This window comes from Uloborus diversus, chromosome 5, assembly GCF_026930045.1.
Source record: "Uloborus diversus isolate 005 chromosome 5, Udiv.v.3.1, whole genome shotgun sequence".
NCBI lineage: Eukaryota > Metazoa > Arthropoda > Arachnida > Araneae > Uloboridae > Uloborus > Uloborus diversus.
The window spans coordinates 185,226,181-185,239,181 of NC_072735.1; the positions used below are offsets into that span (position 1 = coordinate 185,226,181).

The 13,001-nt window shown below is 34.1% G+C and overlaps 1 protein-coding gene across 1 annotated transcript in view; it reads right to left on the minus strand.

Annotated features, from left to right (window-relative positions):
* Positions 1–12,765, minus strand: part of LOC129223338 (rho GTPase-activating protein 21-like) — a 41,852-nt gene extending 29,087 nt beyond the window's left edge. The window contains exons 1-3 of the mRNA XM_054857905.1: positions 12,631–12,765; positions 8,916–9,005; positions 923–1,120 (exon numbers count right to left, since the gene is read on the minus strand). Coding sequence (XP_054713880.1) covers positions 923–1,120; positions 8,916–9,005; positions 12,631–12,765 — 423 coding nt within the window. The remainder of the gene's footprint in view (positions 1–922; positions 1,121–8,915; positions 9,006–12,630) is intronic.
* Positions 12,766–13,001: the final 236 nt, after the last annotated feature.

A 13,001-nucleotide genomic window follows, 5' to 3' on the forward strand; every position in this document is an offset into this window, starting at 1 on the left:
CGAACTTCCATATATCGAAATTTTCTATTTATCGAAATCCCAGCACATTTCCATGTTCATTACATAGAAAATTTGTTTCTATATATCGAAAAAATCTCTATATATCGAAATTTTTCTTAAGATATTCGTAGATTTTTTTTTCCACTTTAGACTGTTTGTCTCATGAAAAATGAAGGTTAGGAAGAAAATTATGCTCACTAAGGTTGCTATGAAACTCATAAGGAATCTGGGGTTGAGGGGTGTGAAGAAAGGTCGTTGTTCCGTTCTGGAGTTCTTAAATTCCGTCAAGTTCATTTCAAATCTTAGTTGTAACCAGTAACACTGTAAAATCAGTTTCAAGTTATCCCTTTTGTCTGTTGATTATCATTTTTATTAGTCTTTTACCTTCAGTAAAAATCATTCAGGTTAAGTAGATTGGTTTTTTACTTTTCTCTCGATTACATAGTCAAAACAAAAATACCCTAATGTTGCGGATCAAGTTGAATTGCCGAAAAATGAAGATGTATGAAGGCGCAAAGGTGTAATTTCTGTTATTTTTCTAATTCTTAACTTTCGTTTAATCCGATGCTCAAATAAATTAGAAATTGGGTTTCGTACAAGAAAATTAGCTTTAATTTTAATGTTTTAGGAGATTTTTTATGATAAAAACAGGTTGTTTCTATATATCAAAATTTCTATATATCGAATTTTTTCCCGGCAATTTGCTACTTCGATATATGGAGGTCCGACTGTATTAGATCATGTGTTGACCAATATTATCGACTAACTTAAAGTAACCACCACCCTCCACAATTAAAGTTTGCCGGAACAAGGGATGATCTTTTAAGAGAGGTTTCACTGTACTTAGTTTCAAAGCTCACTAATGCATTTAAAAAAAAAACCCGAAGAATTCTTTTCTCAACACCAGATCAGATTAACTTACCTCAGCGAATTGTCTGGCAAATATCTGCAGCGCTTTGAGCCATTCCATCATGCTCGCATGGCTCTCTGTCTGAACCAGGTACTCTGTTCCGTTAAAGAGCAGGAGCCTTAAAACATGTTTCCTCTTCATGTAATCATTAGCAACATTGGCCATGCTGTTCTGAACGTCTATCACATGTTCTTCACCGGTCACAGTCCCCTGCAAATGATACAGGATAGTTGTTGAATCATGAAGTGAAAGAAGGACTATCTCGTACAAAAAACGGAACATAACTGACGAAGCATCAACCAGAAACTATATCAAATAAGATATTTAACAAATGACTTATTAAACCCAAATTGCAACACATAAATCATTTTTGAAATTATGATTTCGAAAATTTTGTTGTATTAAGCCAAGAGAAAAATTTCAGCAGAAAAATATTTACTTTTGTGTATAAACCATGAAAACCAACAAAAGAATGGATAAGGATGGCACATTTCTGTTTTAGTGAAGGCATTTCTATATGTCAAGGCTCATTTTCAATTTTTGTTTTGCCAAACTGGTCAAAATAACAAAGTGCTTATTTGTTCGTCAAATGTTACCAACATCAATATTGTTGAAAATCAAAATCTGATGTTTAGCTTTTAAATGTAGCAGTTTATTAAATAAGACAAACATATACATTAAAAAAAAAAAAAAAAAAAAACTCCATCAAACAAATGAACTAAGTCATGAAAGATATAAACTTCAGAGTGTCAGAATTTCTATATGGATCATTCATCAAAAAGTATAACTTTTCTGTCACACACCTTTTACTGTAAAAACTTTAAGGAACAATTCATTTGACAATGCTTTTTTATTTCATCAAAAATATATATATTTAAACTTGTCAACAATTGTTTAATGAAAATTTTTATTTTAATATATTTTTGGTTTACAAAATGTGAAATCTCACCTCTGTGACATGTCACACATCTTGTGTGACTGTTTAAGTTGCTTAATAATTTGTTTACTTAAAAGTATCTTATGTATATACATGGAATGTATATACATAAGATTATTATGTACTTTTATATATACTTATGTACTTATGTATATACATGGAAGTCCCTATTCAAAGGGACTGGGACCAAAAAAAAGTCCCTTAAATAGAGGTGTCCCTTAAGGGAGGTTCTACTGTACTTATGTATTTATTATTCCTTGCACAAGTGTCTCAAACACTAAATGTTTAAATACATTTAATTGTTTAATACTGTGTTTTAGATCGTTTTAGTAGGATAAGGAATCACGTCATACAATAAATTCTCACCTCTCTTACCTAAACACAAATCGCAATTTGTCATTAACACGTGGCAGTAATGACATCATATTTTATTTTCAGTCACAAATAAGTTGTGATATTTTTATCGAAAAACAGGAAGATGGATTTTGTTGAACGAAGTATGGTTATTGTGAACTCTCAAGTCCGTGAACTTGAATTTCAGGGATGTAAATTAATGTAAAAGAAGAAGTGAACATGTTTTCATGTTCAAGAGGTTTTCCATCTCCAGCTCAGTCACTTTCCTATGCCGGGCTGATGAGTGCTAATCAGTGTTGCCAGATTGGGGAAATCTGGTGCTCTCTGGGGAAATTTTGAGGGGAATTCTTTCGGGGACAATTTTTTTTCTTGGGGAAAACCTGGGGGGAAAAACCTAGGGGGAGAAAAGAATTTTTTCGTATTTAGATTCGCGTCAAGAAGTAGTAGTGTTTGTATCAAACAACGTTGGTTTAGCTTCGCTCAACTTTATGGAATTCGCATTTCGCATTATGTGGAATATTATGCTACGGAATTCGCATTAATGTTCTGCGTGAGTACCTAGTTGATACATGAAATAGGTAAAAATAAGTGATGAAGAATGTTCTTGGATATTATATGCAAAAATCATAGTTTAAATGTACATACAGAAACAGAGTAGTAAATGCAAGTAGAAAAAAAACCCTTTGGCTATTTCTTATCTTTCGGTCAGGCACTTATGACTAGTGGCACCCACATGGCTTTGCCCATAGTAGAAAATTCAAAGGTCTTTTGGTTCCCCTGTATATTTACAAATAATGCATGATGAATTTCTCGCCAATTGGCTTGTCCAAGTTACGGTTCCACGTTATGATAGCTTGGTAATTTACTCGTCCATCTTATGATAATTTTGCGCGGGAAAATGGAATAGAAAAAGAACAAAATTGAATTCTTGAAAAATCGCATAAAGGTGCACCCCCCATGCTACAAACTAATCCTTTGCCAAATTTCATGAAAATCGACCGAATGGTCTAGATGCTATGCACGTCACAGAGATCCTGACAGACAGAGAGAGAGAGACTTTCAGCTTTATTATTAGTAAAGATAAAGAAGACAAAAAAAAGCGAAAATTGGAAGAAAAAAAAATGGGGAATTTTGTAAGAAAATTTGGCTTTTTGGGGAAAAATTTTATTTTCAAGAGACAAAAATATTAGAGGAAGTAGATTCATTTTGTGAAAATATTAGTGGAAAAATAATTTTTGAATTTGGGAAATTTTGATAGAAAACATGGCTTTTTGGGGAAAAGTTGGAAGGGAATTGGGGAAATCTGGATTTGACCATCTGGCAACACTGGTGCTAATAAGCACGAAACTGCAGTCCTCGGCTGGAAATGACTGAGCTGGTGGTGTATTCCATGTTTTCATGTGTTTAACATGTGAAGATTGCAGCAATGAAGAAAAACAAATATTTCCCTGAAAAATGTATCCATTAAGCCCATATTAATGGAAAATTCCTCACCTCAGTGACAGATCTTATCACTGTCATTATTTCTGAGGTGAAAATAAATGACGGAGAGGAAATACACCAATATTAGGCATTCTACCAAAATTATAAACTGCCAGTTTGTTTTCAAATTTACTAAATACTATTTTTTTACACTCATTTGAACTAAAAGGATAACTAAAAATTAAGCCGTACTTCAATTAAGAGAGCTTAACACTAGATTTCCGCTAATCATTAAAATAGTTCATTGTTTGCACAATTAACATAAGTACTACTTTGATATTAAATTGGCCACGATTTTTAAACATTAAAAGTTTTTTTCTCTTTTTTTTTATTTCTGTAAGCAAAGCATTTTTTTTATTTTTGTTAATTATGAATAAAGTAATTCTAACATAGCTGGGCCATTGTTTATGGTTACTTCCAGTGGACAACACTTTCATGTAAGAATAGAAAAAAAGAAAACAAAAGCTTTCGAAATCAAAAAAGATTTTCTTTCAAAAGTTACATTTTCTGGAGAATGACCCATATAACTGTTGGCTCTGTTTTAGCCTTGATGTACAGTGGACTCTGTTGTCTAATCTTAACCCTTTTGGGACTGCACAAAAGCGTTCACAATAAAGGGGTGTTCATTATAGAGGGAAACTAAATGATGCATATGTATTTGCTGGGATCAGCAAAATGTGTTCAAAATACAGGGTGTTCACATTAGGGAGTGTGCAGATAGTATGAGTCCACTGTATTATTGCTTCTTTCTCTTTGTTGTATTTACATTCTAAATTAATTTCCTACAACTATTTTTGAATATATGTTAGATCTGGGTTGACCTTGCAATTGCAACAAGATATGCACAAGCCCTATGAAAAATGTGTGTGTGGTGGCGCAGGGGGGGGGGGGGACCTGTGGTTAAGCAAAAGCTAAAAATGCTTTGTAAATTTTCTCAAGATGACAGTTACAGATAGACCAGCAGTCGGCAGCTGGTGGATCCTGCTTCAGGTCTGGACTGCAGAAACAGGATTGCCAAAAAGGTTTTGAAAGTTTAAGTTACACAAATAAATTATTCACATGATTGGAAACCGAATTCATTGTTGGCTGACAAGGAAATTATATGCAATAATTTAAAATTTTTATCTGCTGCCAGTTTCTATTTGTTAACAAATAAAATACTTGTAATTGATTTTTAATAGTATGAGGCTTTTAAAAGGATTTTCAATTTTTCCTCTTGATTCTACCCTTGGGGAAGGGGGAAGGGAAGGGGGTTGTAAATTTTTAATTTATAGCCATTTTTAAAATCTGCTTTAAAAATAACACCATAATTCAAATTCTATATAACTGGAAGTTCCAAACACATTCTATCAGACGCAGAAAAAAATACCCTTTAATACTTTCTTCTATATCTAATATATAGAAGAAAGTATTGGATTTGTGCTAATTTTCGAATTTCGAATGATTTGAACGTTTTGAGGTGTGCTGAGTCCATTTCGACCATTTTTGGAAAATGTCTGTCTGTCTGTGTGTGTGTGTGTAACGTATGTGTGTGACCAGTTTTTTGTGGCCGCTCTACAGCAAAAACTACCGCATGAAAGCAAACGAAATTTGGTACACGTATGTGCCTCTTTATGAACTTGTGCCCATTGGTTTTTGGCGCGAATTCCTCCAAGGGGGGTGTAGCAATAGGATGTTTTTTGAGTTTTGCGTGACTGCTATTCCCCAGGAAGTAAATGGCGGAATGAAACAAAATTTGATCCATATGTTGCCCTTAACAGCAGGGGCGGCATTTCGGCATTTCATTTGGGGGGTCGAGTTTCTTAAATATGTATTACCACAGTGTGATCCCAAACACACATTAGCTAACAGGAAATGGTCATAAAATCGGTTTAATATGAATAAAAATTAGTGTTTGGAAACAATTAAAACTTTGATTCACTTTCTAATATGTTATCATATAAAACATCTGGATACTAAAGTTTTTATACCGTTTGGGAAAGTTTTAATGCATTACTTTTGGAATTCGGGAGAGCAAGGAATCGTGTTACTAATCTATCAGTGCCCAGTGTCATGCTGTTTTGCCAGTACAGCTAAATATAATTTTTTTTTTTTTTGCCCATTGTGTTTCGAAAATAATTCTCTAACCTCCTAAAACATACAAAAAAAAAACAAAAAAAAAACAACTTTCTCTACTAGCTGAGCTGCTTGGAATAGTTAAAAATTAATTAAAGTAACAAAGTTATGTATGAAAACACTTTTTATATCTTGCTCTTCAAAATCACCCAGGCAAATTCAAAAATTGTGAGGGGCTTAGTTTTTACTCATCAAATAATTTAGTCTCGTCGGCGCTCTCAGCTTCAATGAGATGTCATATGCCTCCTTCTCTGTTAATCGCTATTCCAGACTGATGAGTCCATAACAAGGACGAAATTGTAGTCTCTGGATATAATAACGGTCTTTTGGTAGGTGGCTTGTAATTTTCCTGCCTCATGCTAAAAATTTTACTCATAATTGAATCATTTTATTTTTCGTTTTCAAAATCCAATCCAGATAATATATAGAAACCAACCATACAGAAAAATAATTATCATCAAATCTTGTGTTAATTTCATTCAAAACTGAATCTATTACTTTATACAAAATATTAAAAAAAAAAAAAACAGTATTTGACTTCACATCATCACGTGAATTTTTGTCACTTTTTTTTATGAGTCTTTTTAATATTGGCTCAGAGGAAGAATTTTTTTGAAATGTTTCACGATTGATTGAAATAAATATCTGTGTAAAATCTGTTTTCAGTTTCAATTGTAGATTGAACTGTGGTAGTATGGTGCACAGATCAATTGTATATTGAACTGTGGCTTGAATAGTCCGAAAATTAAGGGTAGCGGACTGAAGATGTTTTGATAGAGTAAAGCATTTTTCAAAAACTTTCCTCAATACAAACAAATTGAATAAAAATTCAAACGAAGTCATACATGCTAAAGGGCATGAGCTTTTTCACCATTGAAAGAGTCGTTCTGCAATAATTTTTCCAGTCATTAAATCACTGCTTTGAAGTTATAGAGAAATGTTTTTATGGTTTTAACTCTTGAAGACCATCTTGTGTCATTCCGAGATTGCATAGCTATAGGAACCCATAAAAGGTATTTGTTGATATGTTTTTTTGTTATTATTATTCAATAATCATATGCATTTTTAAGAGCTGCTATGAAAGCATATAATGCATTGAGCAGCTGAAACATGTTTCTAGCAGAAGAAAGCAATGAACACTCATTAAATAATTATACACTTAAAAAATTAGCATAAAAGTGAATGTAAAATATCAAGGAATTTTCTTGTGAAAACCATGCATCCACACCACTTTGCACGAGCCTCTCATATTGAACATGCCATCGTTACGCTGGGCACACAAGTATGAATATTTAGCTTATATGAGGAAATGTCTTCTTTAGTTAAATTAACCATAGTTCTCTATCAGTATTATATGTTCTGAAAAAGCCGAAAAATACTTCATGAATTTCTAAGTCATCATACAAATACGAAAAACACTTTTCTAGTCTGGGAAAGTATCGAGTTTCATCAAATAGTTACTGAGAACCAGCGAGATTTTTTTTATGAACATTCATTTCCGACTTACATAAATTAAGTTCACCCTTTTTCTCAAAAAATTTGGGGGTGCGACCGCCCCCTCTTGACCCCCCTATTTGCCGCCCCTGCTTAACAGGTACAGATCCTGATTCAATTTTGGTGTCAATAGCTCAAACGGAGGTGTAGAACATTTTTTGTTGTCAATTGTGACTGCTGTATCTCAAGAAATAATAATGAACATAATCAAACAAAAATTTATCGACAAGTAGCCCTTAGAGGGTGTAAGAAATTATTTTGGCGTCAAAAGCTGAAAAGGGGGTAGAGCAATCGAATGTTCTTTTTTTTCTATTGTGAGCGCCATATCTCAAGAAATAATGCTACATTCTGGATGAAATTTGGAATAAATATGAATCCATATGTAAACAGGCGTTGGTTCAATTTTAGCGCCAATCGCTCCATGGGGGGGGGGGGGGGGCTGATTTTTTTTTTTATTTGTGTGAATAAAAATAGCTTTATAATTGCAACAATAAGAAAGATAAATCGTAATAGACTGCCGTCTGCGTTTATCTCGTGATTTTAATTGCATTGAAATGATCGGAAATATTATCTCAATGATTTAAAATTTTTAATTGTTGCCATCTTGTGTTTGTTAACAAATAAATGTTTGTTCTTATTTCATGCAAGGCTTTTAAATAACTTTCAATTTTCGCTCTTTGCTTTGCTTTTGCAATAATTCAGACATTGGGATGGTCGTCAAGTTTTAACTAGTTTAATTTTTGTTTTTGTTGGAAATATTGCTTCCTCGTCAAGCATGGGGAGGGATCGGAATTATAAGAAAGATATAGATAAAAGTTTCGTGATGGCCACAACATACCAGTTTTTGTACTAAATTCTTAAATATGTTCACGGCAAAAATCCTGGAAAACCGTTTAGAGGTTTTTAATTAAAACCGTCATTAATTAATGTGATCCCAATTCGCAATCTAACTATGAACACTCTTGAGCAAAATTTTTTTCAAAAATTGGTCCATCTGTTTAGGCACTGGAATGCCACAGACAGATACACAGACACGCCAAATTGATAACCCCATCCTTTGTGGGTTGGGGCTAAAAAATAATTTTACATAGGCAATAATATCTTTAGGCACAACTTTTGTTACCTTTTCTATTTTTTTAAAAGTAATATTGCTAAACTATAAATATATATAAGTTTTTAATGGTTGGTGTAGAAGATGAGAGTTTCTTCTGTATCATGATAAAAGTTTTCGAAAGTTTCTGAACAATCAAAAAATTATTTGCCGCTGCCCAAGATAGACTGTGGTGTCTATGGTCATATTTTAGCTAAATGAGTTAATTATATCCCATCACGAATATTTCCCAAGAGCGTTGAAACACTGCATATATTTATACATGATACAAAAAATTTAAGCAATTAAAAAGCAATTTATAATTTTCTATCTGAAAAATAACAATGTAAAAATATTGCTATAGTAAAATTGAAAGAAATATCAATCAATTTCTTGGTTAAAGGATGTGTTGGTAAAGTATATACCTAAATTTTGCTACCAATTAACTTGTTATAATAAAAAATAATTACTAAAATGAGACATCGAAAGACAAAATAAAACTATTGTCCTACATTACAACTAAAATTACCTACTTTAGAAGGTTCTCGCCTCTCTTTAAGAAGATAAAGGATGTTATTTCGCAAAATTGCCCATAAATGCCTCCATGATCTGTCACTTGATCTCTGCACAAAATAAAAATAAAAAAAAAAAGACTTATTTTAGAAAAACATTTTCTTAAAATTTCAATTACAAATTCTATACAGAAAAGAATGAATTTGCTTATGATTTATAACATAATGAACAATATCAGTATCACATTTTTATGAAAAAATAAATAAATAAAATAAAAAGGTAATATCAATCATAAAATGAGTTCCTACAGCAAACAGACTTTCCTTCTGGGGGGGGGTCCCAACAAGAGAAAACTTAGGTTTTTACATAATGTTATACTAGGGATTAGCTATACTTCTTAAAAACATGGGTTTTGAAGGTTGTCATGTTGCGCGCGATTAATTTTGTGAAATCATACGAAAACCAAAGAGAAAGCGATTTTAGGCCGTGGAAGTGGAAGCATCGCTGCCGCGCATAACCTCAGACCAACGACTGCCTTGAATGCCCGAGAACCAAAATTTAAAAGAGACTTACCCGGGGGTGGTGTGTTAGTTGACGATAGGAAGCACAAAAATAATTACCATACATTCTTTATTCAACGTTACTTCAAAGCAGACATGAAGATAGGCACTAGGCGTGGTGATCACCAGAACATTTCACTTAGTATAAAAAAAAACAAATGTGAGGAATACAGACTTAAGAGTTCATGAATGGAGCTGGGTTTTGTTGCTAAGTTCGTTAACGATCAAAAAAAGGTAGAGTTCTCGCGGAGGGTGGTGGAATATTTAAATTGAAATGGAAGAAGGACGTACAGTTCGCTATGAATATGGTGGGATGTTATCGAGGGATGGCTTTTGATAAAAAAAATGTCCGTTGCAGGCCGATGTACGTTGAGACGAAAATGGTGCAGGCTGTAATCACCATGGTGACAACGTTGAGCTCGTCACACGCTTAAAAAGGAATCAGGATACTTTCAAGGTAATTGCGGATCCATGCCGTCACCTCATGGTATGTAGATCATCGAAGAAGTAGTTACATTAAGGGGACGATTCAGGTGCACACTGCGTGCCGCCATCGGACGCCATCATTCAAACAGGTAATGGATCATCAATGCACTCATCTTCAGCTGCGACGAAGTACGGTCTTGATTAATATATTTTAAACATATATAAAAAAATGAAACGTTCACCTCATGTTGAGGTTATTAACGATTTTGCGGCGAGCAACGGCCGTCCCCAGACGCCGTGCACCGATGCATCATTATCGCCATGGTAGAACAAAAACCGGAGCCGCAGAAAATGCGACCGAGCGGACAGAGAGCAGCAAGTAGAGTGAAGTGGGGTGGAAAAATGAATCGGCAAATGAGCGATCAGATCCGGGTACGCGGTGATGCGCGGGAACCAATGAGTGCGTTTGGCGCCCAAACAACGAAGGGAAGGGGACGCTACGCCATTTTAATGGCCGACAAGAAGATGCAAAAAAATCAGATCGACGCTTGAAAAATTGACAAAAAGCTAAACGATGGGAAAAGTGAATAAGTCATATTTTGATATCGTAAAGTGTGCGAAATTTAACGGGGGAACGCGGGGAAAACGTGGAATGCACAAGAAAATAAAAAAACAACAAAATGGGGGAAGAAAACGATTAAAATGACCGAAAACATGGGAAAAATGTAAATGGGTAAAAAAATGTGATATGCATTATCACATACACTGGCAAAGCAAAAGAAAAAAAAAGAGAAAAAAAAGAAAATTTTAAGTCCAGCTCCAATTTACCGAAACTTTACACAACAAATTCATACATCATATATATTCAAATGCATAAAGAGTTGTAACATCCAAAAAAAAGACATGGGATACAGTTTTATACTATCGTCAAGGTAGAAAATGGGTAAGTCAAAGAAAATGAACTGTTTGCATTTTCTTTTTGCATGTCATGATTGCACCCTGCTCACAAAACAATTTGCCACACACGACCAACCAAAAGGACAAAAAAATACACACAGTTGTAATTACGTGAACAACACATAGCATACCAAGAGTTAAAAATATAAACATTCAAAAAAAGTTCACAACAACCCAACACATGTAGAAGGTATGAATACAAAAAAATGCAATAACCCTCAAATATGACCATTCTCGATATGCATTAAATTATACAGAAACATATTAATGCACAAAAAACATTAGAATCATTATCTTGACTATCTATGTCAAGTGTTACACATTAGGGTAACATGAGTAAAAAATTTCAAGTAGAAATTTTTTTTTTTTGTAAACAGTTCCTATTGTTAAAGAGTTCAACAGCGTAGTGCACCAAATTACCAGGAGCACACTGAGTACTAAATTTGTATTTGAAAAAAAAATTGAATGTTGAAGACACACTAAGATTGAGACGGACAAATTCATAAGCATGAAGAGTAAGACATAATAAGGAAAACCGGTTGTAGATATTAGGACATAATCGAGAGATTGACATTATTATGTGGAGGAAAAATTGTTACGCACATGTTGACATACATATGTTGGTACCAACAGCAAAAAATATGACAGCGTCCTGTCATACGTAAAAATTAAAAAAAACACATAAGAATACATTTCCAAAAATAGAAAAAAATGAGATCGACTTGCCTTGTATTAACAATAAATTCTCATCACTGTGCCCCTCAATGAAAACAAACATAGGGGAGAAAAAAATTACTTTCATAAAAGACATAGAGAGAATCACAAGCAAAATGATACGGATTCCGGAATTACAATCACGACCAGCACGACTGCCCGTACATAACAGCAAGTGGCACACCCTATGATTAAATTACTTACAACTACGGAGAAAGTAACGGGTTTGTTGACTGGGATGCTGAGGTTGGTGGGACACATTGTTATCTGTGTTAACAGACATTAAATTGCTTTTGCGAGGTGGGGCTAAACGTAAACGATTGACATGAATTACAAAAGGATGCGCGGAGTCATCACCTAAGAGTTTAATTTTACAATTTACATCCCCTACATTGCTTACAACAGTATAAGGGCCATCAAATCTAGGTTTAAAAGTGTCAGCCGACTTCATGTATACAATATCATTTTGTTTAAAATTTCGACTGTGAGAAGCAGGCAATTGCCTATTGTTTTGATTGATCTGTTTGAGTTGTAAAGAAGAGTACGCCTCCTCATAGATTAGGCGAAGATCCTGCAGAACATTTTGTATATAATGTGAGGTGTTAAGAAATCGAGGTTGCACGTCATTATCAAAAGTGTCAAAAAACAAGGATAGTTCCCTTCCCAAGTGCAACATGTTAGGAGTGAAACCAGTAGATGAATGAGTTGTCCCATTATATATAGACATGTGAACCATAACAGCAACTTCTAAAGACACATTCTGTTCGAGTAAAGACAGTAAACTAGACTTGATTTGACTATTAATTCTCTCAGAAATCGAATTGGACTGGGGATGAGCACGAGAAGAATGCTGAATTGTAACACCTAAGGCCTTGTTCAAAGAGTGAAATACATCACTGTCAAACTGACGGCCTAAATCTGACAGAAGATACGACATTCTACCATATAGAGAAATGTAATTCAACATGTGCTTAACTATTGTGTTGGCAGTAATATTTTTACAAGGATAAAGGACAACGTGACGAGAAAAATGATCAGTAACCGTCAAAATATATCCATATTGGCGAATTGGACCTACCAGGTCGATTGAACAGAACTCACCAGGTCTCCTCGGAATCCAAATATTTTGCAATGGGGCGGGTTTAATGGAATAGGGCTTCAGTCGAATACAAAAATCACATGATAAAACAAAATTCGACACATCCCGATACATTCCTAACCAAAAATATTTACTAACAACTACCTCATACGTTTTCTTTATTCCGGTGTGAGAAATGTGACAAATTTGCAAAACTTTAGCTTTCAATGTGTCGGGAACAACAATAGTAGGTAAACAAGTTTTGTTGCGAACATGCATTAATAGGTTTGTAGTTGGACAAATGAAAAAATCCTTAAGCTTGTGAGCATGATGCAGATTAGGCTTTTGCAAAAAGGAAACAGCTTCTTTAA